Here is a 27,975-nt window from a genome sequence, read left to right as displayed (position 1 = left end):
TAATGAGAAGTTAACTGGTTGAATCAAAGAACTATGCATTATTCATGTGAAGTGGGAGTAACAAACTCCTGCCTCATTTGCTTGCTATCTTAAAAGTAGGAGGGGTCTGTTTACCCCGTTTACTTTGTGACAGTCTTTTCCTGGAGGCCTTAGGTTCAAGACCATACAGTTTTCTCGATTGCTTCTTAGGAAGCCATTCCTTTGCTTCCTTTACTCTTTGTTCTCTAAGAAGTTTCCTCCTCTGTGCCCCAGACAAGGCTTTAGTCTTTATATGGTCCAACTTCTCAGTAACTTTTCCACTTCCATTTTGGTCCCAAGAGAATGGGGGGATATACACTGAAGAGCCGAAGAAACTGGTACACGTGCCTAATATCGTGTAGGGTGCCCGTAAGTATGCAGGAGTCCCACAACGTGATGTGGCATGGACTTGACTAATGTCTGAAGTAGTGCTGGAGGCTACTGACACTATGAATCCTGCAGGGCTGTTCAAAAATCCGTAAGAGTGCGAGGGGGTGGGCTGAACAGCACATTGCAAGGCATCCCAGATATGTTCACGACTGGGGAATTTGGTGGCCAGCAGAAGTGTTTAAACTCAGAAGAGTGTTTATCGATACATTATGTAGCAATTCTCAACGTATGGGGTGTCATATTGTCCTGCTAATTTGCCCAAGTTGATAGGAATGCAGAATGGACAAGAATGGATGCATGTGATCAGACAGGATGCTTACATATGTGTCGCCTGTCAGAGTCATATCTAGACATCAGGGGTCCCATATCACTCCAACTGCACATGTCTCACACCATTACAGAGCCTCCACCAGCTTGAACAGTCCCATGCTGATGTGCAAGGTCCATGGATTCATGCGGTTGTCTCCATAATCGTACACATCCATCCCCTCGATACAATTTGAAACCAGTCTCATCTGACCAGGCAATATGTTTCTGGTCATCAACAGTCCAATGTTGATGTTGGCGGGCCCAAGTGAGGCATAAAGCTGTGTGTCGTGCAGTCATCAAGGTTACATGAGTGGGCCTTCAGCTCCAAAAGCCCATATTGGTGATTCTCTGTTGAATGGTTCGCATGCTGACATTTGTTTATACCCCAGCATTGAAATCTGCAGCAATATGTGGAATGGTTTCACTTCTGTCACACTGAAAGATTCTCTTCTGTCATCATTGGTCCCGTTCTTGCAGGATCTTTTTCCTTCCTGTCACAGCAATCGAAGAGATTTGATGTTTTACCAGATTCCTGACATTCAGTGTATACTTGTGAAATGGTTGTATGGGGAAATCCCCACTTCATCACTACCTCAGAGATGCTGTGTACCACACCGACTATAGCACCACATTCAAACTCACTCAAGCCTCGATAACATGGCGTTGTAGCAGCAGTAACCAATCTAACATTGTCTTAAGTAGACACTGCCAACCACAGTGCCATATTCTGCCTGTTTATATATCTCTGTATTTGAATATGCATGCCTATACCAGTTTCTTTGGTGCTTCAGTGTATATTGGTCCACACAAGCGCAGCTGTGCACTGGTGTACTCACGGAGGATACCCAGAATCCGTTCATGATACATCATCCCATGTGCCACACATTCCTCAGCATGGATCTTGTCACACTTGTGTTCATTAAGAACTTGTGTTCATGAACTTTTTGCTCATCTTGTTTGATTTAGCAGATAATAAAATACAGAGATAATTCAGATACCACATCATCAGATGGCTAGTACCATAGGACTAATAACGCATATGTACTGCAACATCATAAAGGGGCTACAGCAGCTAGGTGCCCTACATTTACACTCATGCATTCATTCATGCAATTTTCGATGCTTACCATAAAGTAGGAGAGCCATCAGAGATGTGTAACAGGTAAAGTGATATAGCAACAGGCAGAAGCAATCACTACAGGCTACTATTGTAATATACTGAAACAATATATGCGATTGCAGTCTTTCTCGGCATATTCCACTGATGAATTCTTCGCCAGAAGATAATGGGTAAGAAACTCATTGAAACATTGTGACAAGATGATGCCACCACTTGGCTGATAACCTGAGAAGAATTCATCATACTGAAACAAGTTAGGAATAGTGATGATTTACTGGGACAGATAATTATGGGAATAATTTCTGAATTTACTTGTAAGAATAACATCCGCTACTTTGAAAAAGCTTGTCATAATTATTCCCAATAACTTCTGAATGTACTTATAAGGAGAAAGTAACCATTTTTAAATAGCTCACATACACTACTCAGTTGCTGCTTTTATCTACTATTTTGTTCTGGCCATTTATGCAGCTTTACACAAGATATTATAAGCAACTTGGTCATTTAAAGATATATTTAATGTAAATTGAAAAATTGCAATAGAAATATATTGCATTGTCATCATACCAAGACCCTCATGTGGACTGATTTTACATTCTTGGTGTTTTTTGTTATATGGGCAGAAGGTCGTGGTTGTGTTTCTGTGCATAACATTTCATCTCCTAACACAGGAGACATCATCAGAAGCTAGAAAAATGCATTTAGCATTTTCAGACATAGACAAGCTCAGCAACCTGAACTGATGGAAATTTACAGCCAAAATCTACAGAATTACCACTGTCTTCACAAAAATTGCAGTCACCACCCCAGTAAAAAAGAGATGTAATTAATATATTGGTGGGCCAGACTAAAAGAATACGCGAGTCACATAACTTGGAGGAAGAGCTCAATCCTTTAAGAACTACTTCCAGAAGAAATAGCTATTAAGATAAATAGGGCACCACACCTTGGAAGATGTGGAGCTTCTAGTGAAAAAGAACTATCTACACGGAATATTAACACCGCAAAATACCAACACCAACCACTTACCACTTATAATCGTACATGCAGTCAAGTGTACATAGAAACAAAAGAAGCATTAATGTCAGGCTTAAGGAACATGAGCGTTTTATCATCTGGGCAACACCTACAAGTAAGGTTGACTGTTTTCTGGAAATCGTCTTATATGATTAATTTTGGCATTTTATGCTCCTAAAATACTTTTTTTTTCCCTCTCGAATTTCAGCATTCTTTTATAAGAACGGAAATGAAATTCAAGTAATTTGAAACGCTGCTAACACGCTCCATTCGAGTCATGTTACATCTGTGGCATCACTGGCTAGCTCACTGATCCTACTGTCACAACAGCTAATTCACGGTGACGTCTTGTTTTGGAATTTACGCTCAGAAAATAGGATACAAGAGGTGTGTAGTATCACACTATACAAATACATCTATAAAAACTCCTGAAAAGTTGTTTTGAGTGTTTCAGAGAATGAGAAGATGTGTAAAGTATTGTTGCATTGAGCCAGCAAATTGCCACCATACTGATGCACAAGTCCACTAATTTAATTAAAAATGTGGTGAACTGTGATGTTGATGTTAACTTATTGCTGACATATGCTCTCCCACTGTTAGAATGAAGGATAGCATCATTCATCGAAATTAAACTCCAAGGGAAAATTGTCGTTTTTCCATCTACACCTCAATTATTCGGTAGCTCAGTTGTTAGAGCGGACCATAAAATTTTATAAGATGATGTCTATAGATCGGTGGTACGAATCTAATTTGAAAGTGTGTTTTAACTTATTTCCAAAACGACTCAGCAGTCCTCTCATATGAAAACTGAACCATAATCACAAAACTTCACCACACCGATCAGAAACAGAATATTATTGTTTTCCTTGCTGTTTACATGCATTTACATTTGCAATCGTTATTCATATATGTCATGTTCAAAAAGATATTTTCTAGTTAATGTGACCCCACACTTTTTTACTTTATTAGAGACAATGCTTTTACCTTCATACTGTCCACCTAGGATCCTTATTGTTTAAACTTTTGCAGTTTTATCACATTACATAATGATGAATTAAGTCTAATTCAGACTCTAATATTAGTTTACACTTACAAATATCACAGCTCTTATATTTGAGTCACATGCATGTTGTACATGCTTTATGTCTCTATGTAGAATTTCATTGTCCTACACCTTATTGTATTGTAGACGTATGATGATATCTTCACTACTAGCTATGCTTTCCAAAAAAATAAATTGTTTGTTCACAAAGTAAATGCATTCATCCTCTGTTGTCCATTTCTCAGAATAAGACTAATGTGAAGCTTTATATAATACATCCCACAATCGAAACAACTGTTATAACCAGTTCTTACCAAAGCTATTTTCGTATTTTGTGTAAAACTGAACAATAAAAATATATGACCATTACAGTATCTGAACATGTGACACCTTTATCTGCAGTCAGATATGCACTATTTTATTTTTGCACCACTGCTGGAAACTGTATCTCTGATAAAGTTTTCCCAAGGATAATTTTATTGTACTTTGGGTCGTGGGTCATGACTAACAGTCAACCATGTAGTTATAATATACAGACCTATTTGTGAAAGTTCAACAATGCCATAGCTTTGAGCGAGTTTAATGATGTTGCAGGGAGCAGGAAAAACCATGTCTGTTATTGCACACATTGCCTGTCTAAATGGGTGGAGCATAAACACATCAACTTTAGCAAGGTTTCCACTGTCAGCATTCACAAAATTTCTTAAAAGCTGTAATTGCATTTTCTATCACTAAATAGCTAATCTGTTTGCAGAAAAGCTATGTAAAAACCTCATAACTTCGGCTCCTATAACAAAGGTATAGCTTCATTTTATTCCTAGATTCTGATGTCACCAGAGCATCAACCAATAACCAAGTGTTCTTTAATTACTTAAAAATAACAGATGTTTTGTGAGAATATTGACTGTAAATGCTATTTAAATGTTATAGTCAGTCAGAATGGAGGGATAGATGGCTAATTATAAATTTATATTTGACTCAGAGAGCAAGAGTAAGAATAGGAGGTGGGATGAGTGAAGAAATAGAACTGGGAAGAGGTGTAAGACAAGATTGTTGGTTATCACCAACACTGTTCAATACATATCTGGAGGAAATTAACAGTGAAAGTTTTGATGAAAGGAGAGGAGCTTGTATAGGGGGTCGGAGAGTGGAGTGTTTAAAATTTGCAGATGACATGGTTGTGATGGCAGAGAGTGTAAGAGAGATGGAACAAATGTTAGATGATCTAAACACAAAATTAGAAGAATATGGAATGAAGATTAACGAGAAGAAAATGAAAAGCATGGTAATTGGAGGAAAGGGGAGAAAATGCTGCAGGAAAATAGGGGGAGAGGAAATAGAGCAAGTGAATAACTTCAATTACTTGGGAAGTGTAATAATGGATGATATGTATTACTCAACAGAAATTAGGAAAAGAATTTCAATGGCAAAAGAAGGATTCAAGAGGAAACAGAAATTACTTTGTGGACCACTAAACAAAGATCTGATGAAAAGACTTGCCAAATGTTACATCTGGAGCATTGCAGTATATGGTGCAGAGACCTGGACATTGAGGAAGGAAGATGAAAGAAGATTGGAGGCACAAGAGATGTGGATATGGAAAAGAATGGACAAAGTGAAAAGGGAAGACCGATTAAGGAATGAAGAAGTATTAAGAATAGTTGGAGAAGAAAGAAACATGCTGAAAGTTATCAAAAAGAGAAAACGGAACTGGATTGGACGGGAATATGGGGATGAGGAAAAAGAAGATACCAAATGCTGGACAATATAAAAGGAGAAAAATATTCAGAAATGAAAAGACTGGCTGTGGACAGACAAAAGTGGAAGAGGCTTAACCCATGACAAGACCTGCCGTAAAGCAGAATACCATACTATTACTACTAGTCAGAATAACAATGTGAACCATATTTTTAACATAGGAAAGTAGCCTATTGTAAGTATAGCTCATGCACTGGAACCAATAAACCACCATTATCTTCTGGACAGAGATATAGGCAGATATCAAAAAGCTTTGTAACACACCAACAGATGACAGTGTAAGAGAGCACACAAAGGCACGGTGAGTGCCAGGCTTCACAGATCAGTGCGCCTTTAGATGCCACCCTGTTTACATCTGGAGATGTGGAATCTGGTGCTATTCTGGCTACATTTGTTGTTATCATGTATACAGTTTCAGCGTGAGTATAAATTAGAATAATTGAATGTGAAATTCTATGTGGAACTAGGGAAATTTGTCACAGAGACACTTGACATGATTCAGCAAGTGTATGGTGATACAAAAATGAGTTGTGCGAGCTGTTTTGACTAGCACATCTGCTTCAAGAGTGGAAGAGCATCACTGGAAGACAATGAGAGACCATCAAGATCTCCCATGAGCAAGACACCCAATAATGCAGAGACTAGTGTGTATGAAGATCACCAGTGAACAATCCACAACATTGCTGCCATTGTTGGTGTATCATACGGAACAATGCAGGCAATCCTCATGTGCGATTCCAACATGTCACATGTTGCTGCCAAGTTCATACCCAGGCTGGCGACACAGGAGCATAAGGAACACCCTGTCGGAGTCTGGCAAGAATTCAGTCAGTATGCTGCAGAAGACCTATCCTTCACATAGAAGATCATTTCAGGTGACAAAAAGTGGCTGTACAGGTATGACTGTCAGACAAAACAACAGTCATCACAGTGTAACAGCCCCATCATGTCCATGACCAAAAAAGATGAAGCAGATCTGCATCACAGCCAAGAGAATGCTCATCATCTTATTCAACATTTGCAGCAGTGTGCATCACGTATGTGTCCACAGGAGCCAGACTGTCAATAACAAGTCCTGCTACCAGTTTCTAGGGCTTCTGATGGGAGGACATTTGGAGAAAGTGACTAGATTTGTGGCACATAAAAAACTGGCTGTTCCACAATGTCAGTGCACCCTGTCATTCTTTTCACACGTGTCTCACCAGAAACAAGATTACTGCACTTCTGCATCCATCCTACTTGCCAGATTCTGCTCCTACACACTTTCCATATCCCTGAACCTGAATATCTAGCTCAAAGTGTACTGGTTTGCCACCACTGCAGAGATCCAGTGTGAGTTGTAGAAGGTGCTTGACATGCTTCAAAAAGAAGATCTTCAGTACACATTTTGGCAGTGGCGCACAAACGCTGGGAATGCTGCATTGCTCTTCAAGCTGACTATTTTGAAGGTGATCACTGTGTAAATGTAGATAAATAAAGTCCTTTCTTGTTTTACTTTAGTTTAGTTTCAGTTATGTCATGTTACATAGATAATTTTCCCGATTATTTTACCGATCCCATATGATGTGGAATAGGTCAGATTGCAAGATATATGTATATACACATACACATGAATAGTGCTAATATTAATATTACTGAAATTTTTACTTCTACACATGCAACTACATTTAGCATGCATGGTTCGCAGGAGAGCTTCTGTAAAGTTTGGAAGGTAGGAGACGAGGTACTGGCAGAAGTAAAGCTGTGAGTACTGGGCGTGAGTCGTGCTTCGGTAGCTCAGTTGGTAGAGCACTTGCCCGCGAAAGGCAAAGGTCCCGAGTTCGAGTCTCGGTCGGGCACACAGTTTTAATCTGCCAGGAAGTTTCATATCAGCGCACATTCCGCTGCAGAGTGAAAATCTCATTCTGGATTATTTGTGCTATTCAGCACAACTTTTTGCTTTCTGTTCATTAAGTATGATTCAAACCATCTGTGTGTATAGCCTTCAGTTCCATAAAACCTGAGTTTTTCTAAGAGTGTGGCATGATCCACACAGTCAGATGCCTTGAAGAAATCACAAAAAAACCAGCTGGTGTTGTTATTTAGGGCTTGTCTATTTGATGGGTAAATATGTAGATAGCATTCTCAGTCGAGCAACCCTTCCGGTATCTGAACTGTGACACGCTGAGTAAATTATTTTCACTTAAATGTGAGACTACTCTTGAATACACAAATTTTTCGAATATTTTAGAAAACGAAGTCAGCAATGAGATTGGTCTGTAATTACTTAAGTCACTCTTGTCCCCTTTCTTGTGAAGAGGTTTGACAATTGTGTATTTCAATCTGTCTGGAAAAATTCCCTGTGCCAGTGAAGCATTACATATATTGCTAAGGACTCCACTTATTAAATTAGAACAACACTTCAAAATTCTGTTAGAGACTCCATCAACACCACATGAGCTCTTGTTTTTCAGTATATTTATAATTCCCTTAATTTCAGTGGGGGATGTTGATGCTATTTATAAAGTCCTGGGGAATGACATTTTTAACATTTTTTTTGCTTCTTCAACTGAACCCTTTAACCCTATTTTTGCTGTTACATTCAGAAAGTGATTGTTAAACATACTTGCAACTTGTGAATTATTGCTCACATCATCATCATTTAGCTTTATTGTTATTGGTATGGTATGCTGTGCACTGTCAGGCTGCCCCATCTCCCATTTGTCAATATTCCATATAGTTTTAATCTCATTATCTGCACTATTAATTTCTGTTAGAACACATAAGTCTCTCAACTTCTTAATGACTTTCCTTAAAATATTACAGTATCTTCTGCAGTAAGCAAGTAACATCAGATCATGACTTACTCTAGCCTGTCCATATATTTCCCTCTTCCTCTTACACGATATCTTAATTCCCTTAGTAATCCATGGCTTACTTGACTTTCTAATGGCTTTCTTGGATAACGTTTCAGAAAAGCAATTCTCAAATATTGAGACAAATTTACAGTGAAATAAATTGAATTTGGCATCGGCATCTTTTCTGTGTATACTTTGTCTCATTCTACCTCTCCTAGGCTGCACTTAAAGCTCTGTATCCTGTTCACATTAATAAGACTCCCTGCCCTGTATGAACCTGTCTGAATCCTGTAAGGTGCTATATGCGTTATTTCCATTAACTGTTCATCATGATCAGATAACTCATTAACAATTGGGTACACACTAATTATTTCTGCCTGAGCACTGTTTATAAAAATGTTGTTGATAAGTACCTACTATGCTGCTGCACACAAGTTGGAAAATTTACAACATGTACTAGATTGTAACAACCAAACAAAGATTCTAGCTCATTTTTCCTATTTGTATCTTTTAAGAAATGTACATTAAAATCACCACAAACCACTAACTGCTTCTTTTTGTCTGACAGGTAGCTCAATAAGGCCTCAAGATTTCTCGTGAATAGCTGAAAGTTACCTTGAGGGGATCTGTAGATTGTTACAATTACTATAGAAGTATATTGCAGTAGCAACTCACAAGGACATGCTTCGAGGATCTGATCTACACAAAAACTATTTGTTTCAATATTGTTGACTTTGTGTCCAGTTTTTATATAAGTAGCAACTCCTCTTTTTTCCATGTTCACTCTACATGAATAAGATGGTAATCAGTAATCCATTAATTTTAACTTCTCCACCTCTGCAGTTACATGGTGTTCAGAGAGACACAAAACATCTATACCTTCAGAATTTACCCCATTTTCTAGGCATACAAGAAGCTCATCTATCTTATTTCTCAGTCCTCTAATGTTCTGAAGAAACACACAAACTTTATTTCTTTGGATACTGCTACAGACATTATGGCACTGTTCTGTTGTTAACAGAGCTCAGCTTTGAAACTTTTTGACACACCTCATTGTGTTTCCAACTTGATACAGTATAAGATCCAGTGCTAGCAGCATCACATCACAGTGACCATAAGGGGAAACTACTCTTTTCTAAAGTGATGATGCTTTGGTGACAACTTAAATATGCAGATTACAGTGAAGAGGATGGCCATAAGCCAGCACAGACCTGTATTTTGGCTTGTCGCCTTCCAACAGAAGTTGTTGGGGTGGTCTGGCAGCAGTGCACAGGAAGAACAGCAGCATTTGTGGGGCCAAGATCCTTGGTTCATTGCCTGACTGTTGGCACACCATTGCTTCCTGCTGCCGGTGAGAATTTCATTGCTACTGGCCACTGAATTTGTTGCCTTTGCACCTTTGCATTCCTAAGCATAAATAAGAGGCTGTTCCCATAGCTTAAAAGAATGTTCATCACACCTGGAGATGTCAGTCATTTGCACCTATGGAACAGAGTGGGTATTTCATGACATCCAATGTTTCACCTGAAAATCATTTCTACATTTGTTTCTCCGATATTATACTTTTATCATGTTGAATAATTACTATGTTGGGATGTACAGAGGTGCCAAATAAATCAAAGGCACAGAAACAACTTTTAAGAGATTACATTAATTATTCATTCCATAGACCCACAAAAGGGATCCTCCTGGGTGTGGAACGTGCCACAAAAAACACATTACAAAAATGAAATTGGAAAAACTTGAGTTTCATTAATGATAATGATACTCAGTCAATAAACAGTATAATTATGTACATGAATTAAAATTAAACTTCTGATATGTATCGGTTTAATACTTACATCTGCTTTAATTAAATCCATCATTTACACAGTAGCTAGTTACTTGGCTATTACAAGCAAGTATTGTCAATAATTAAAGTAAATTATTCATTTCAATGATCCTCAGTTAAGAACAGTCAAATTATGTACAAGATCTAAAATTAAACTTCCACTATTTACAGATTTAAGACTTACATCTGCTTTCCATACATCCATCATGCACACAATAGGTAATTACTTCACTGTTACAACAAAGTATTGTCAAAAATTGAAGTATAATAAATTTTCATTAAAATGGTCTACTGCACTTGTTGAGAAATTCATAGATGGAATAGAAGGAGTTGGTCACCAAAAATTCTTTAAAATTATATTTAAATTGTGCCTTGTCTGAAACTAAACTCTTAATGGTTGCTAGTAACTTATTGAAAATATGCGTTGCTGAATATTGGACTCCTTTCTGGGCGAGAGTAAGTGGTTTTAAATCTTTATGTATATTGTTCTTATTCCTAGCATTGATACTGTGTGCTAAGCAGTTGGAAAAAAGAGATGTATTATTTACAACAGACTTCATTAAGGAATAAATATACTGAGAAGCTGTGGTTAGTATGCCCAATTCTTTGAATAGGTTTCAACATGGTGTTCTTGGATTTACTCTATATATTACTCTTATTATATGCTTCTGAAATCTAAAAAATTTTTCTCGGTTTGTGGAGTTACCCCAAAATATGATACCATATGACATAATGGAGTGAAAATAGCAAAATATGCCAGTTTTTTTTTTTTTTACATTTATATCTCCCATGTCTGACATCATTTGCATTGCAAACACAGACTTGTTTAGGCGCTGTAGCTGTTCATTAGTGTGCTGTTCCCAACTGAATTTATTATCAAGTTGTAATCCCAAGAATTTTACACTCTACAAGGAAATCTCTTGGAAGTTCTGAAAATTTGATTAGCTGCCCATTCTAAATTTATATTTGATTTACTACTTATTGCAAATGTTTGTATCATCAGCAAATAAGACAAACTTGGCATCTGGTAATGTAACAGATGACAGGTCATTAATAAACACAAGAAAAAGTAGTGGAGCTAGTATGGAACCTAGGGGAACATCACATGTAATTTCTTCCCAGTCACATGACATCTCATTGCCTGCTGCTGAAGTGTTACATAATGACACCCTTTGTTTTCTATTAGTAAGATATGACTGAAACCACTTTGCAGCAGTACCAGCGATGCCATAATATTTTAATTTACTTAAAAGAATGCTGTAATTCACACAGTCAAAAGCCTTTGACAGGTCACAAAATATGCCAGTTGCCTCTAATCTGTTGTCTGATGAATTAAGGACATTTTCACTTAAGTGTAAATAGCCTTCTCAATATCAGAACCCTTAAGAAACTCAAACTGTGACTTTGACAGTATGTTATTTTCACTAAGGTGCTTAAGTAGATGCTTGGACATAACCTTTCCAAAGACTTTTGAAAAAACTGGCAAAAGTGAGATCAGTCGCTAATTTGATGGCATTTCTTTGCCCCCTTTCTTGTGGAGAGGTATAACTTCAGCATATTTAAGCCAGTCTGGGAATGTTCCTGTGATAAGTGATTGATTACACAAGTAACTTAAGATATGACTAAGCTCACATGAACACTCTTTTATTAAATTTGTTGATATGTTATCATAACCACTAGAATGCTTTGATTTCAAGGGCTTGATAATGGATTCAGTTTCTTTAGGTGAAGTAAGTGTCAGTTCCATTTTACTGAGATTGCTTGTGTGCACTAGTCTCAGATATTCCATTGCATTATTTATTGAACCTGACAACCCCTTGCTATCAGTAACAGAGACAAAATACTTGTTTAAATGGTTTGCACCACAACATACATTTGTTACCAGGGTTTCATTTATTTTAGAGCTATTTGTTCCTCCTCATTTCTGGTCCTACCTGTCTCTAACTTAACTATATCCCAAATTGTTTAATTTTATTGCTGGATGTATTTATCATCTTCTCATAATGCATGTGTTTAGATTTCTGGGCAACCTTCTTCAATATTTTGCAGTAATTTTTGTAATGAGCTATAATGCTAGTATCAAAGGTGTCCCTACATATCAGATAGTGTTTCCTTTTTGTCTCACATGATACCTTTATCCCTTGTGTGATCCATGGTTTCTTATTAGACTTCTGCTTAATTTGAGTTACCTTCAGTGGAAAACAATTTTCAAATAAGGTGCTAACTTTATTAATGAATGTTTCGTATTTTCCATTTGTCTTCGATGCTGTAAACAACCATCCAATTAATTTCTTTGAGCAATCTTCTAAATTTCTCAGTTTGTTACTGTTTTGTTGACCTTCTGTACTCAGTTCCGATAGATGTTTTACCCTGACAGTTTTCAAAATTTAATGTTAGATGTTGATGTCATGATCAGATAGCCCATTTACTACTGGTTTTGTAATGTGGCTTGGTTGCCTAGAATTGTCTATAAAGATATTATCAATGGCAGTCTTAGCACACTTGTATAGCCTAGTTGGGAAATTTACAGTAGAAATTAAATTGAATGACAATGTAACTGATTTCAGTAACTGTTCACTGACAGTGTTTTTCAGGACATCTATATTAAAATCACCAGCGACCACTAGTTCTATGTTTTTTATTTTTAGATGAGATAATAAATCTTCAAATCCGTTTATAAACAGGTTGAAATTTCCTGAAGGTGCTCTGTATATGGCTACTATTATGAAGGACCTATTATGAAATTCTATCTCTTTTGCACATGCTTCTAAGTGCTGCTCTAAACAAAATTTATTAATGTCAATATTCTTAAATTTAAAACTGTTTTTAACAAATGTGGCAACCCCTCCTTTCTCCATGTTTTGTCTACAGAAGTAAGAGGCTAACTTAAATTCTGTACAGCTTAACATATCTATACCAGTGGTCACATGATGTTCAGGGAGGCAGATTATATCAACTGGGTACAATGACTCTAATTCATCAGTGCACATAAGTAGTTGATTAATTTTACAGCTAAGCCCTCGAATATTTTGATGCCCTAAAGATAGTTGGCATTTCACATTTACTGAAATGAAATTGTGTGGAAATAAAATTTCTGCCGATTGCTGTAAATTCTTAACCAACAGCTGTGTTCGCTGATCCAATGTGCCAGGACTATGCTGTTTGATTTCTTTCTCAAATTGAAGGTTTGTTTCAATCTTTACTTCTCTCATAACTCGAATTCGATCTGTCCTACCTATCCTAAAAAAGGTGCTGTTCCAACACCTGCAACCACTGGTATATTACCACCCATGGCAGTGGCTCCCCCACCCCCCTTACATTTCCTGCTATTAGCTCAGCCAGTTTATGCTTCCCTTTCCTGTTGAGGTGTAGGCCATGTCTAGTATAATCCCACCTACTGAGAGAATTAACAGGAACCAAACCAATATGAGACACCGCATCCGACCCAAGTAGCCGCTCCAACTCCTAATTAACTCTCCCGACAGAAGAGTTTAAATGAGGTTAGTTTAAATGAGGTTGGTCATGTCATCTCAAAACAGACACAAACTCAACACTGGTATGTCTCATTGCTGATGCAATCTTTGCAGGTCACACTCTATATTGTACCCAAGATCTATGTCAATACTACTGCCCGGCCCACCCACAATAACCACAGTATCTTCCTTGGAAAAATCTTTACAGAGTGAATCTAAATCCTCTGTCACCTGACCCAGACCAGCACTCGGTTTAAAAAAAATTTGTGACCTGGTATTCTGATCCTGCAAAAGTTGACCTACACCTCTGGCATATGAACTAGCTAACAACAAAACTTTCTTTCTCTTTGCTGACTTCCCTACATTCTCATTCAATTTTCTACTGGAAGTTTGTTGCGCCCTCTCTACACCTATCTCAGTCTGAGGTCAGTTTCTAACCGAAGCAACAGGTCAAACTTATTCTTCACATTCACCACAAAGCTGTCTGACAAAGTTCTAGGTCTGTTCCTCCTGTTATCTGTTGCCACTTCCAACCTCTCTTTACCCTTCTCCATCCTTCACCTGTTCAGATCTTCTCTAGCTTGCTCTAAATGTGCCTGAAGGGCAGCAATTTTCCCCTCCTGTTCCACTATTTTCCTATCTCTACTGCATATCCTACAGAACCACTGATGAGTCTGATCCACTTCCCCATTTCCCATACTGCTACAATCACCCCAATGGAAAAAAAACTACTGCAGCCATCACACTGAACCCCGGAGCTTACAATTCTGTGGCACGTCAGGCACTTTTCACTCATCGTAAAAAATCTTACTTTAGTGAAAATAAGTCAAATTAAATTCCTGAAAAACAAGAAAACATGTTTGCGAAAGACTATGTATGGTCTCAATGGTATGTAAACAAACTTACTTTAGTGACAATAAGTTAGATTACTGAAAAAAGAAGAAAAACACATTTACAAAAATTAGGCCTAGTCGCAACTGTATGTAAACAAAGAAAAAGAGGAGGATCGAAATGAGACAGGTCCACAGTACTGTCTTCCATAACACACTTTGATTTGCCTCTGCAGGCCACTGTGCAGGTACGTACGAACAACTTGACTTGCTGAGCTAGGTCTTTATGGACTCTAATGATGTCTTCAGCATTAGAAGATGAAAATTAGGCACAGAAACATGCCTTACAAGGGAAACTCTCCATCGCACCCCCCTCAGATTTTGTGATAAGATGGCTCTGAACACAAACCAAGCACGAAAACAGGAAGAAGGTATACTGAACTCTGCCTGTCCGGTCATTGAAATGTGTATTTCTTTACGTAGCCTTGGCAGTTGTCATACTATGCACTGGTTACAGAGCATAAGTCATGTGGTAAGAATACATTACCATTGCAAGTATATGTGATGAATAGCGAGAGCAAGATACCACATAGACATCTAACAGAAATGAAAACAACAAATAGACGGGTGTAAACTATGTTACAACAAAGGAATTCAAGAGACAAAACATCCAAAACGAAGCACAACTTCAAAGACCTTAAAACATATGTTTTGACAGAGCACAGAGAAACTTTGTGACTGTGAAACTGTTATGTTCATTTGTTGCAGCTTACATGACAAACTACTATGTTTTCATCATTTCCTTGACAGTGATCGTATTCACATCCATTCAAACACCAAAATCAGACAAGCAGGCATATATCATTTACTTACCAGGCATACAAGTTAGGTGTGTCAGTAAGAGATTCACACCATATGACACACGTACTGTCACTAATGCCGTTTATATCATACCAGACATGTTTTTTGGTGGAGGATTTGTTGACTTGTAGCTTTGTCACATCTGCAGTTCCCATTTAAAAGCCACTTCCTTACGGCTGCTAATAGAGTAGTTGTGCAGAATCAACTGTCATTATCGCTCTCTTCCTTACACCTCACTGTTGCAAATGGACATCACACCACAACACAGACACGAATTTGAATACACCGTCACCCGCATGGCAGTCCAACGCCGTGAAGTCTTATCTAAGACGCCGTTGCTGTTTCAGTGTGCTCGATGTTGCATTTTTTGTCCTTAAACTGATCATTGTTCTTATTCTGCTTTTTTTCACAGTTCAGAATATCTTCTTCCTGTTTTCATGCTTGATCTGTCTTTCGTTTTTGACAGGCTATCGACTGAGCCATCTTAACCACCAAATCTGAGGGGGTGCGATAGTGTGTTTTCCTTGTTAGATCACAGCCTAAAGCAATGCAGGAAAAATGTAACTGTAGATTATAGTATATGTGTCACAAAAATGACCAAACTAATTTATTTGCGATTAAATTTCAGTGAAAGATGTGTCCAAAGCTTTAGGAGAGCTTTCAGACAGCGAGTTTCAAAAGAAATATAATGCAACAAAACCTGGTCTAGATGCACCTCTCGTATTTTCTTGCCGTGCTGGAGGAAGGAGCCTGAAAGCATTGCAAACAGCTCTAGAGCTTGGATATACAAAGTAAGTAAACTGACAGCACAAAGTAGGTCTGTGACTAAACTTTGAACCTAATGTATCCATTACTATTAAGTCACTTACTATTTACAATTGATTTTTTTCTAATTTTGGTCATTGCTTATAAAGTTTCCAACCTGCAGTGAACATGCATTTACTTCCTGCAAGGAAAAAGCGTAACTTCTGAGAAAAGAGGGAGGAGGGGTTTGTAGGTTAATTTCTAAACATTGTCAATACTGAGTAAATTATTAGTATACGTATTTAGGATAGTAAAATCCAAGAATCAATGTTTTGCCTGCCGCTAATCCTAATCGAATACTATACACAGTCTAAAACCACACTAAAATATATCCTATGTAAATTTGTTCCCATAAAACATTCAACAGATGAGTTATGAAGATATCTCAGCCACAGTGTCTGCACTGTAGGTATACCACGCACATTATTTTAAGAAATCAAAGGTAAAATAAGATGTTTAATTAAATCATACTAACATATGGTTAATATATCAATGTTGATGCTATTAGCAGGGTCAAAATAAAAAAAAAATATACACAAGTCTGAAACAATTCTTCACCCAAACAGGCACACAGATTAATCTGTCCTACGTCCTGTGCATTGCCAGGTGCACATTGAACAAGATTAACTTCAAGAGACAAAATAAAATGCGTCTAAGGGTGTAAATAGGAATACAGAAACTACCAATCGGTCAAGCAGTGTGTGAGTAACAAAATGTTTTTGTTAATTCGAGTACCGCCAATGCAGTCTGATGAGAATGATGGACTGGAATATACCCGAATAAGATGTGACTTGCAAAGAAAAGAAAATGTGACTAATGAAACACATTCAGTATGTCATGCAAACTTGGCCAGCTGATAGTAACAAATGAGGATACAATTAACTACTGATTCAGCACTAGATGGGCACAAATTGTAATTACATGAAGCAGGTGGCAGACTTTTATTTACTGGTGTGTAAATCATGGAATTCTTCTAGATAAGCTAAATCATTATGGTTTGAGTGGGGCAGTGCACAAATGGTTTAATTCATACTTAACTGGAAGAATGCAGAAAGTTGAAATAAAAGGTTCGTGTAATGTTAAAAACAACAGCTGATTCCTCAAACTGGGGTGCTATCAAGCACGGGGTCCCACAGGGTTCGGTCTTAGGTCCTTTACTGTTCTTGATATACATTAATGACTTACCATTCCACATTGATGAAGATGCAAAGTTAGTTCTTTTTGCTGATGATACAAGTATAGTAATAACATCCAAAAACCAAGAACTAAGTGATGTAATTGTAAATCATGTTTTTCACAAAATTATTAAGTGGTTCTCAGCAAACGGACTCTCTTTAAATTTTGATAAAACACAGTATATACAGTTCCGTACAGTAAATGGCACAACTCCAGTAATAAATATAGAATTTGAACAGAAGTCTGTAGGTAAGGTAGAATTTTCAAAATTTTTCGGTGTGTCCATTGATGAGAGGTTAAACTGGAAGCAACACATTGATGGTCTGCTGAAACGTCTGAGTTCAGCTACGTATGCTATTAGGGTTATTGCAAATTTTGGTGATAAGAATCTCAGTAAATTAGCTTACTATGCCTACTTTCATTCACTGCTTTCGTATGGCATCATATTCTGGGGTAATTCATCGTTGAGTAGAAAAGTATTCATTGCACAAAAACGTGTAATCAGAATAATTGCTGGAGCCCACCCACGGTCTATTTAAGGATCTAGGGATCCTCACAGTAACCTCACAGTATATATATTCCCTTATGAAATTTGTTGATAATAATCCAACCCAATTCAAAAGTAATAGCAGTGTGCATACCTATAACACCAGGAGAAAGGATGATCTTCACTATGCAGGGTTAAATCTGACTTTGGCACAGAAAGGGGTAAATTATGCTGCCACAAAAGTCTTTGGGCACCTACCAAACAGCATCAAAAGCCTTTACAGATAGCCAACTAACATTTAAAAATAAATTAAAAGAATTTCTAGATGACATCTCCTTCTACTCATTGGCTGAATTTTTAGATATAAACTAAGTAAAAAAAAAAAAAAAAAAAAAAAAAAAAAAAAAAAAAAAAAAAAAAAAAAACCACACAAACAAACAAACTTAATTATTTATTATTTGTGTCATGCAATATTTTGTGTAACGTAATTTCTTGTACAGACATCTTTTATTAACCTGACACGTTCCACATCATTACGAAGTGTCGTATTCATGATCTGTGGAACAAGTATTAATCTAATCTAATCTGGTAGGATAGTGGGAAAATGCAGCCAGTCTACAAAGGCGACTCTTTACACCTGTGTGATCAATTGTAGAACATTGTTTAGAAAAACACCTGTGTGACCCATCCTAGAATACTGTTCAAATGTGTGGTACCCATACCAAATATTGAACACATACAAAAAAGGGTAGCTTTCATGGTCAGTGGGAATTACCTTTTGCCATATAGTTCACAGATGTAGATGTATATTAGATAACATAGTTGAGTAGTATAAGAGAAGAAGCAGTGACTCTTTTTCAAGTATCTGTTTCCTTCTAATATGCACTCGTGAATCTATAATTACATGTCGTAATTATTACTGCAAGTTATTAATGTGAATAGATTGACACTAGTCATAATTTTCTGGTAATATACATTACAGAAGTCGTTTGTTAATGTATATTTTGACTTGTTCCATGTCCCTAAAGGTTCTCTTTCATGATGAGGTATCCAGAATACGACATGAGTATGAATAAAAATATGTCTTGTTCTATCGTTCCTTGCTCCCTTCTAATTTCAGCCCACTCACATTGACAGATATTGCAGTTTTTTTATTTGTTTGTTTATTCTTTGCACCACTCAGGTAAATTTGTAAGAGACATAGGCTCTGTAGTAAGAACAGCATGCATCATCTAATGAGGAGGTGTTTCTCTACCATAGGTAGTATTTCCATTATAATTTTATTTGAATAGTTAAGAAATGTAAAATTTGTCAGTTGTACTATTGTAGGAGCTGAGCTGGTCCTACATAATTCCTGAACTCCAAACTTAACTAATGTCATGGGTTGAATTCCAAACCCTCTCTGCAGTGCATGCCATCTACGAGACAGTCATTGATAAAGATACCTGACACAAAGAGCCCAAGTGGTATCAACTAGAAAGTCTTGCATCTAGTCATAAACCATGTAAGCAAGTAAATAAAAAGTTATGCAATGTATGAAGATGAAAATTCACTCAAGGAAACTATAAAACTATGAGATGGCTGATAGCATGGTAGGATTAGGGGATGGTGAAGTGTGCTCGTGGGAGCATATAGGGACATGGTAGAGAGAGGGTAGGCCGTTTCGGTGCAGCAGTATATATTACAAGGACAGTTCCCAGCTGTGCAGTTCAGAAAAGCTGGTGTTGGTAGGAAGGATCCAGATGGCACAGGGTTTGAAGTAGTCATTGGAGTGAAAAATGTTGTGTTGGGCAGTATGCTGAGCAGCTGGCTGGTCCAGCTGTTTCTTGGCAACAATTTGTCAGTGTCTGTTCATACAGACAGCTTGTTGGTTGTCACGCCCACATAGAACAGCAGTTGCAACTTAGTTTGGACATCACATGACTGCTCTCACATGTAGCCCTGCCTTTGATGCGATATGTGATGCTTGTGACCAGACTGTAGTATCTGGTAGTGGGAGGCTGTATGGCAGATCTTACATCTAGTTTTATTATAGGGATGTTAGCATTGAGCAAGGTATTGGGAGTAGGGATGGCTGAGGATATTTGTGTAGGTTCAGTAGGTGGCGGAATACCCCTGCGGGAGGGGTGGGTAGGACATTCCTCATTTCAGGCCACGACAAGAGGTAGTAGAAACCATGGAAGAGAATGTGATTCAGTTGCTCCAGTCATGCAGTCATGGGTGGTACTCAGTCATAAGGGAAATGCTCATTTATGGCTGGATGGTGGGACTTTGGGAGGTGGTGGGTGACTGGAGAGATGAGGCACGGGAGATCTGTTCCTCAATTTTGCTCTGTGACGGCCTCAATGAGACTCTTCGAATATTTTGAGAGGGACTGCTAATCACTACAGATGCAACAGCTGCTGGTGGCTAGGCTGTTTGGAAAGATGGTTGGACAGGGGAAGCAAGTCATTAAAACAAAAAGTTGATGCAAACCTGTGTGTTTTATTGTAATTGCAGTTTTCTTTAATGCCTTTTGTAATAGGGTGTGTTGTGAAACCCTGCATGTTGCTCCTCTTTCATGTTTTTGTTCATCCTTGTAAATAATGTCATATGGCCAGATGATTAGAGATAGGTCTGAATGGTGTTTTGTTTCATCTGCAGCTGAAAAGCAGAGACAAAATGAAAGCTGAAAAACAAAGAAGAAATGAAGAGAGTTGCTTATGTAGTAACAGATGGGACAGTAAATTAGCCATGGCCTTGATGGCACAATATATTAGCCATAGCCAATGGAAATTCAACAGTTATGTTTATTAAAAAGTGCACAAAGGAATAGCGATCTTCCTGTTTGCCTTAGTTACTGGGAGAATGCTCTCGTACAGTTTTTGGAAGATACACTTTCTTTTGTTTGTTCTCATTAATTTGAGGTGAAGTTTTGACTTTGACGTACTTAAGTTCAGTGTTTACAACAAACAGAAAACTGACTTTACCAAGAGTTTTACATCAAGTGCTGAGTTAACATTCTTTGCCTTGTCACTAATGTGTATATTTTTTAAAAATGAATATTACATATAATACAGTAATTTATTTGTAAATAAGGCAGTTTTTATATTTAATGTACACATTTCAAACACCACAGCATACAAGTAAATAATCTAGTGTATTTACAGCTTCAGTTCTTGAAATACTTTCACATCAAAAAGTACACCCTTAGTGCAGACACACATTATACGATAATTAGTATCTCATAAACATAAAAATATTTTGATAGGGTACCATATTTTTGTTTCCAGAGTAACATACAATTAACCATACATAGAATTACATAGTTACAAATAAAACAATTTTTAACGTTTCAGGGCAAAGCACTACAAAGGTGGTTTCATGGACTGGGAGCAGCACACAAAATCAAAGAATTCATAGATAACTGCAGTACTTAGAGCAACAAAATTTTTTTGTAGCACTTCACCAGAATAAAATGTGATGCTGTGTCTCCATTTCAGTGCAGAATCAGATGTTATACCCCTCATGGCACCTGGAAAAGAAGATTTTTTTCAGAAAAGTTTACTGAAATATGCTATGCATTAATGAATGTATTTTTGTGTATATAACGATAGCTCTTATACCACTAATACACACAATTTTTACAAGGTTTTATGTAAAATGACATTAAAAAAGTACGCTTTACTCAATTCATTTTTTATTTTTTTCCAATGCAATTTTGGGGCATATGCCTTCATGTAACTAAAGTTTTTACTAGTTTGCTATATTTTGTCTCTGATGATCTTGTAAGTATTTCCTGCAGCTTATGGTTTTAGAATTTGAGAATTTCAGACAATTTGCATGTCATAGGCCAGACTTATACATGGCATTAGAATTCTAGTGCTCATCAGAGGATGGCTATTAGAAATTTCAGAGTGGTTTTGCCAAACAACTATTCCCTTTAGTGATATTATATTACCTTGCTTTAAGACTACTGAGCATTCAAGCTAATCATGTTCGTTTTTTATTCATAGAGTTTATCTTTGGAATTTAGTCACAGTAAGTAACAAAATTAGAACTAAAGGAATAATAAATTTACAACCGTAAGCAATGTACATCCCTCTCACACACACATTGGTTATTTTGCTTCACCTGTGTCATTTCAGGGTGCAGCAAATTGCACATAAAACACATTATTTGACAGATTCATGTTGACGCACTGTATATCCAAAGAAGGAGATTTTTACTTGTGTGTTCTCGGCTCTCTGAGACTGCAGACGTGTGCAAGTTGTATTTATGTGAATGTGTGTGTGTGTGTGTGTGTATGTGTGTCTACTGATGACAAATGCCTTAATGGCCAAAAGCTTTAATTATGTGAATCTTTTTATTGTGCCTATTGTGACTCAGCATCTCTGCTATATGGTGAGTAGCAACTTTCCTTCTCTGGTATTGTTACATTCCATCCTGGATTTTCCATTGTTAGATTTTTAGTTATTTAGATATGTAATATAAATTTTCTTTTTGTTGGTTAGTCCACCTTCATTCTGTAAAAGGTTTCTCAAAATGGCAGAGTTTGCAGGGCTTTATCATTCTTACCAATGATTGGTTGTGAAAGGTGAAGAACACAGCCATGTCAAATATCCTGCGACATGTTTCATGTAATGTAAATTTCTTGGCAGCAAGCCAAAGGAGACAGAGAATGAATAAATATTTCCATATTAGTATAGTCCTAATCTTTGCACATAACTGCTAAGTAAATCTTCTTTTTCCTTAAACACTTAAAATAATTTCATGATGGGTTTCTTTTGGAAGTGTGGGTTTCTTCATTAAGATCAAGTGTTCTTGCTTACTAGCTCAGTTCTTATAAATGGGTTTTTCGAAAGGTACATCTGATTTCATTATAGGATGCTGTGTGTCCGCAAGTCACAAGTCTCTGTCTATACACTAATACAAACAGATTTCTTGCTCACCACAATGTTCTATGCTGGCAGCTAGCAAGCCATATTTGATGCTATTTATTCACAAAATACATGAATTGTGGCATCGTGGTGCATGACACACACTATTGAGATCAAATTTCCTATCATCCACTGATTGCTGTCTCTTCACACTTCCTGCTCTGAGTTCATACACGTCTGGTGTGTGGTTTCCACTGAAAAATGACCAATGGATTCAGCTGAAAGGACTTTTCAAATAACCAATACAGTAGAAGTCCTATATAACCCTGTTGTCAGGGGAAGTGCTTTACCCCAGCAGAACATAAGTGCAGACTGGCTGTTGCAGCTGTTAAAACATATATCACTTCAGTTTTCATCTTTTCCTTTTCTTCAAGAATGATTGTTTCAGCAATGCTCATAGTGGACTGGTGCTTCACCACACTAGGCCTCCTGAGTATGCAACAGTTTTTATATTTACATATTTCAAGAACATTTTCAATTTCCTCATCAGAATTCACTATTGCAGTGAGCAGTCTATGGTGATAATGGGCCTTAATACTCACATGATGCTTTGATCCCATTGCTGAATTAATGCAATTTTGTTTTGTAGGCATAAACAAAGTTTTTATTTTTCCACCTTCTGGCTGCAACACATCAGCAATTGGGTGAGCTGGACAGTCACAGGTGTTTTCTCACCGAGAAAATAAACTCCTCTTGAAGCCATTTTATGAAGGTGTCACATAAGCATTCTTCGAATGCATGTAGGTGAACTGTAATGGTAACATGTATAAATGCTTGAAACATTTCAGACTTTCACTTTTGCCTTAGTTTCGGCTTATGTGTACCCAATGTATCTGTTACAAAGAGAAGAGTAATTTCATATTGAAACCCGTGTTTTCTAATTATTTTTTTTTAATTGCGAAACTTTTGGTTGGAAGAAACTGATGATAAAGCGAAGTTTCACCACAATTATACACTTCAAGAACATTGAAATTTTGATCTACCATTAACTTGTATGTTTCTGGAAACTGTGAAGTAAATTCAGCACTGGAAGACGCTACTTCTTCAATGTTCATTGGCTACTTCCACCCAGCAAACTATCTATCAAAATCAAAGTCTTTGTTGCATGTAATCAAAGGAAAATTTTGCAACTTGAGCTTTAATAATTGGTACAGAAAGTGGAACATATTTACAGAGCCTTGTTTTATTTACTATGAATACATTCTTTGAGCCAAGTGTCTGTTCATAGTTTTGTCCTTTTTATGCCCATTCTCACACTACTTTTAACTCTAGCTACAAAAGTCCTTAGTTTATTTTCATCTTTCATCCATCTCCTTGTTGTTCCTTCAGGTGCATGACACTCACATGCTGGACTTGCTCTTGTATCATCACTTAGAACACACTCAGTACTTTTTAGTTTATCTCTCACATAACGGAAGTTAAAAAATGCCAAAAAATATGTAATTAAAAAAATTAAATTAATACACAAAATGCAACATAGTTAGCCTTACAAAAAAAAAGAGCCATCATATGTACTGAAGGTAACATTTACTGTCACAAGAATTTATTTGATTAATATTGTGTATTAACTTTTGCAATATAACGACACAGAGCTCAATAACATTTACATTTCCAGAACAAAGTTAATTTTATATGGAACTGTAATTACTGTAAAGTGCAATTTACTACTTTTTGGAAGCATGCAGAAATTTATAGATCTTCACTAATTTCTTGGGTCTTTTCTCTTCCAAATTATTTCTTAATTTTGATCAAACAAGTTCTTGCTCTTAGGCAAAGAAGAATTTCTCAATGGATGCAGTGCTGGTAGAGCAAGAAATGAGTCTTTAATGAAGTAGGCATAATAATGGGTTACCATTTTGAATAAATTAGTGATAGGAATTCAAATTGAGCTACTTAATTGTCAATATGAAAAAAATATAAGAGATTCATAACAGCCCAATTTTGTCCACTTTTTTTAATACCCTGGTTTTTCTCAACCCCGTAACAAGGATGCAGAATAATGCATGATGGGAATCATGGTTGTGCTCACTTCGGTAATTATCAAGCATTGTTGTGTGTTCACTTTCTTGTATGTTTCACAGTGTTATTCATGAGACCTGCATTCAGGTTTCTGTCCAACTACAGTCATAATGTAATGATAATAAGACAAACCAAAAGTAGCCTTCCAATTACTGTTTTCAGGGCTTGAAGGTTGCAGGTACATATGATACTATAGAAATGCTAGATAATAGAATAGAAATGGCTACATGCAGACTGTACTAAGGCCACTGTGTTACATAAAAACCTGAATTATATCAGACTTTCACTATATTTAAAGGTTGCAGACTCAATTTTATTAAAATATTGACTTGAAACTGCAGTTCAGTAAGCTTCAAACTACACTACTTTTCAATAATTTTGTTCCCAAAGTCTGCAACATTTGTTTTAATTGAACTCAAATTTCTGGTATAATTCATGGCTGTGTTTGTGAAATATCTTCCCACTTGTCATTAATTCAATAGGAAATATTACTCAAAATCAAAAGTCAATAATTAGTTTTAGCAGTAGGTTAGCTTTTGTATGAATAGTTTCTGGAGAAAAACATTACTGCAACTACTATGATTGTTGTATGTGTACACAAATTGAACCTAAAAATCACACTGAAATGAAAGCAAAGTAGCCATCACACCCAACAAAAAACTGTATACTACTATGTAAGCCTTGCCTGACAAAACTGTTAATATTTCTAAAAATTGTCAACAAAAATATCATGATATCTTTTCCACATCCTGTTAATGGTCTTGAGTTGGACAGTCACTAATACGCAACAGTACACAGGCACAAACAGTTGTAGTTTTCTTCTCTTTGTCTGAGAAGTCATAAACTGTGAATTACAGTAGTTCATCTCTTACTTGAGCAACATACAGTACATTCAAAGAGATGCCCAGGTAAGTATGTGATGCTGCACAAAGTAAATACTGTTGAATAAAGTGTAGTCAATAGAGTTAAGTCTTTATCACATTCAGTTCACAATTCTAATTGTTATTGTGTTTCCTTATAGTGTATCCTCTTGTTTATTACTACGCCAAAAATGAGCAATGAACAAATTTCAAGTTTTTAAAGATAACACAACATTTATTGAAACAAAACACCTTTATAATTGTACAGGAACCAACCATGTGGATGTTGTTCAGTGACAGCATCTTCACAGGTGACCTGTACTTTCAGTACACCACCTGCATCACTGTCAAATATGACAGAAAGAATTGAGGAACACTCCACAGAAGCGAGAGTGCTTGTGTGGCCTTCGAAGTAACCCATTCTCACTCCTACTGGACATATCTGGAACACCACCGAATGAGATATGTACACTTTGGGTCCAACTATGACCAATCTCCACATACTGTGGGCAGCACTAAAATTATAATTGATCAGCATGGCTCCCAGATGCCTTCAGTGACTTGTGGAGTTCATGTTATTATGCATAATCACCCTCATCAGGGTGAGAGCAGTAGATTTCTCTAAACCTTTTCTGTTATTTTCCTATTTCATACTTAAAACTATAATATATGCCCTTACACTGTACTCATTTTAAGGCTTGATTATACGGAGTTACCTGCTGTTACACATTTTCTGGTTTAGACAGTATGTCATCTGCAAGGTAATTGGCAAAAAAGTTACATTGCTCAAAAAGTACTTGTTATTTTGTACTTTTCTGAGGGTAAGAGTAGTGGAACTTCTGTACTTATCTTTTTGTAAATAATTTGGAATAAAGGAGACCACTCACATAACAGTACAAGTGTGGAATCACTGACAGGCAGAGTGATATGTAACAAACTAGTTTAGGAAGTATATTGTACTGACTGATACCACAACTCTTAGTTTAAGGGCAAGTTACCATCCAGATTCCAATTTAACAAGACAATTATAATGTCAGTATCAGTAATCTCTACCTTGTGGATGATATAAACTGTAAATTATTATGAAACATCAAACCTATAGAAATTCGTTAAATGTTATGAATGTCTTGAAATTATTGTTTTATGTTCTAATTATTATATAATGAAATCATGTAATGCAATGCTGCTAAATTTTTGTATGTTAGCCACAATACTGAAAACAGAGTTGGGGGTCAGCCATGGTGGCCGAGCGTTTCTAGGCGCTTCAGTCAGGAACCGCGCTGCTGCTACGGTCGCAGGTTTGAATCCTGCCTCGGGCATGGATGTGTGTGATGTCCTTAGGTTAGTTAGGTTTAAGTAGTTCTAAGTTTATGGGATGTATGACCTAAGATGTTAAGTCCCATAGTTCTTTAGAGCCATTTGAACAGAGTTGGGAACAACTCATAAAGTGCTATTATCCATCTGTACAACAATACGTATGTTATTTTGAAGAGAAAGTCTGAAAGGTGTCCCCCCCCTGTATACTGCCGCAGCGTAGTTTGCTAATTTGCCGATAGTCAGCGCTAGTCACAAACATGGCGAGTTCAGGTGCGGAACGAGCTTTCTGTATGTTGGAGTTCGACAAAAACAAGTGTGCTACAGCTGTTCAATGGATGTTTAGAACCAAGTATGGTAAAAGCTATTAACAAGGAAGATCATTTAGCACTGGCACAACAAACTTGTTACAACAGGTTGCTGGTGCCCGGCAAAGAGGGGGAGACATCCCAGTGTGAGTGAAGTGAATGTGGAGTGCGTACAAGGGACATTCATAAGGAGTCCAAAGAAATTGCTGCGTCGTGCATACCGTGAACTCGAAATAGCTCCAATGACAGTGTGGAAAATCCTGCGATGGAAGCTGTCTATGAAACCATTCAAATTTGAGTTAGTGCAGAAGCTCAATGACGAAGACAAAGACAAGTGATTTGAGTTTTGTTCGCAGTTGCAACAACTGAATGAGGATGGGGATGGCATTGTTGATAGCTTAATTTTTAGTGATGAAGCCACTTTTCACACTAATTGGAAAGTGAACAGGCATAATTGTCGAAACTGGGGTACAAATAATCCACACGAATGCATTGAATTTGAGTGTGATTCCTCAAAGGTAAATGTTTTTTGTGCCTTGTCACGTCGAAAACTGTACGGGCCATTCTTCTTCGCCGAGAACACTGCCACTGGATATGACTAC

At 37.0% G+C, this 27,975-nt stretch overlaps 2 protein-coding genes across 2 annotated transcripts in view; one reads left to right on the top strand and one right to left on the bottom strand.

Moving 5' to 3' along the window:
• The window catches only part of LOC126284172 (rhodanese domain-containing protein CG4456-like), a 59,406-nt gene extending 38,025 nt beyond the window's left edge, over positions 1–21,381 (top strand). The window contains exons 3-4 of the mRNA XM_049982908.1: positions 16,115–16,277; positions 21,292–21,381. Coding sequence (XP_049838865.1) covers positions 16,115–16,277; positions 21,292–21,355 — 227 coding nt within the window. The 3' untranslated portion in view covers positions 21,356–21,381. The remainder of the gene's footprint in view (positions 1–16,114; positions 16,278–21,291) is intronic.
• LOC126284150 (NKAP family protein CG6066-like) overlaps positions 20,998–27,975 on the bottom strand; it is a 64,610-nt gene continuing 57,632 nt past the window's right edge. The window contains exon 6 of the mRNA XM_049982875.1: positions 20,998–21,467. The gene's annotated coding sequence lies outside the window, so the exon portion shown is untranslated. The remainder of the gene's footprint in view (positions 21,468–27,975) is intronic.

Source organism: Schistocerca gregaria, chromosome 1 (genome assembly GCF_023897955.1).
Source record: "Schistocerca gregaria isolate iqSchGreg1 chromosome 1, iqSchGreg1.2, whole genome shotgun sequence".
In the NCBI taxonomy this organism is placed as follows: domain Eukaryota; kingdom Metazoa; phylum Arthropoda; class Insecta; order Orthoptera; family Acrididae; genus Schistocerca; species Schistocerca gregaria.
This window is presented reverse-complemented; position numbering and strand designations above follow the sequence as displayed.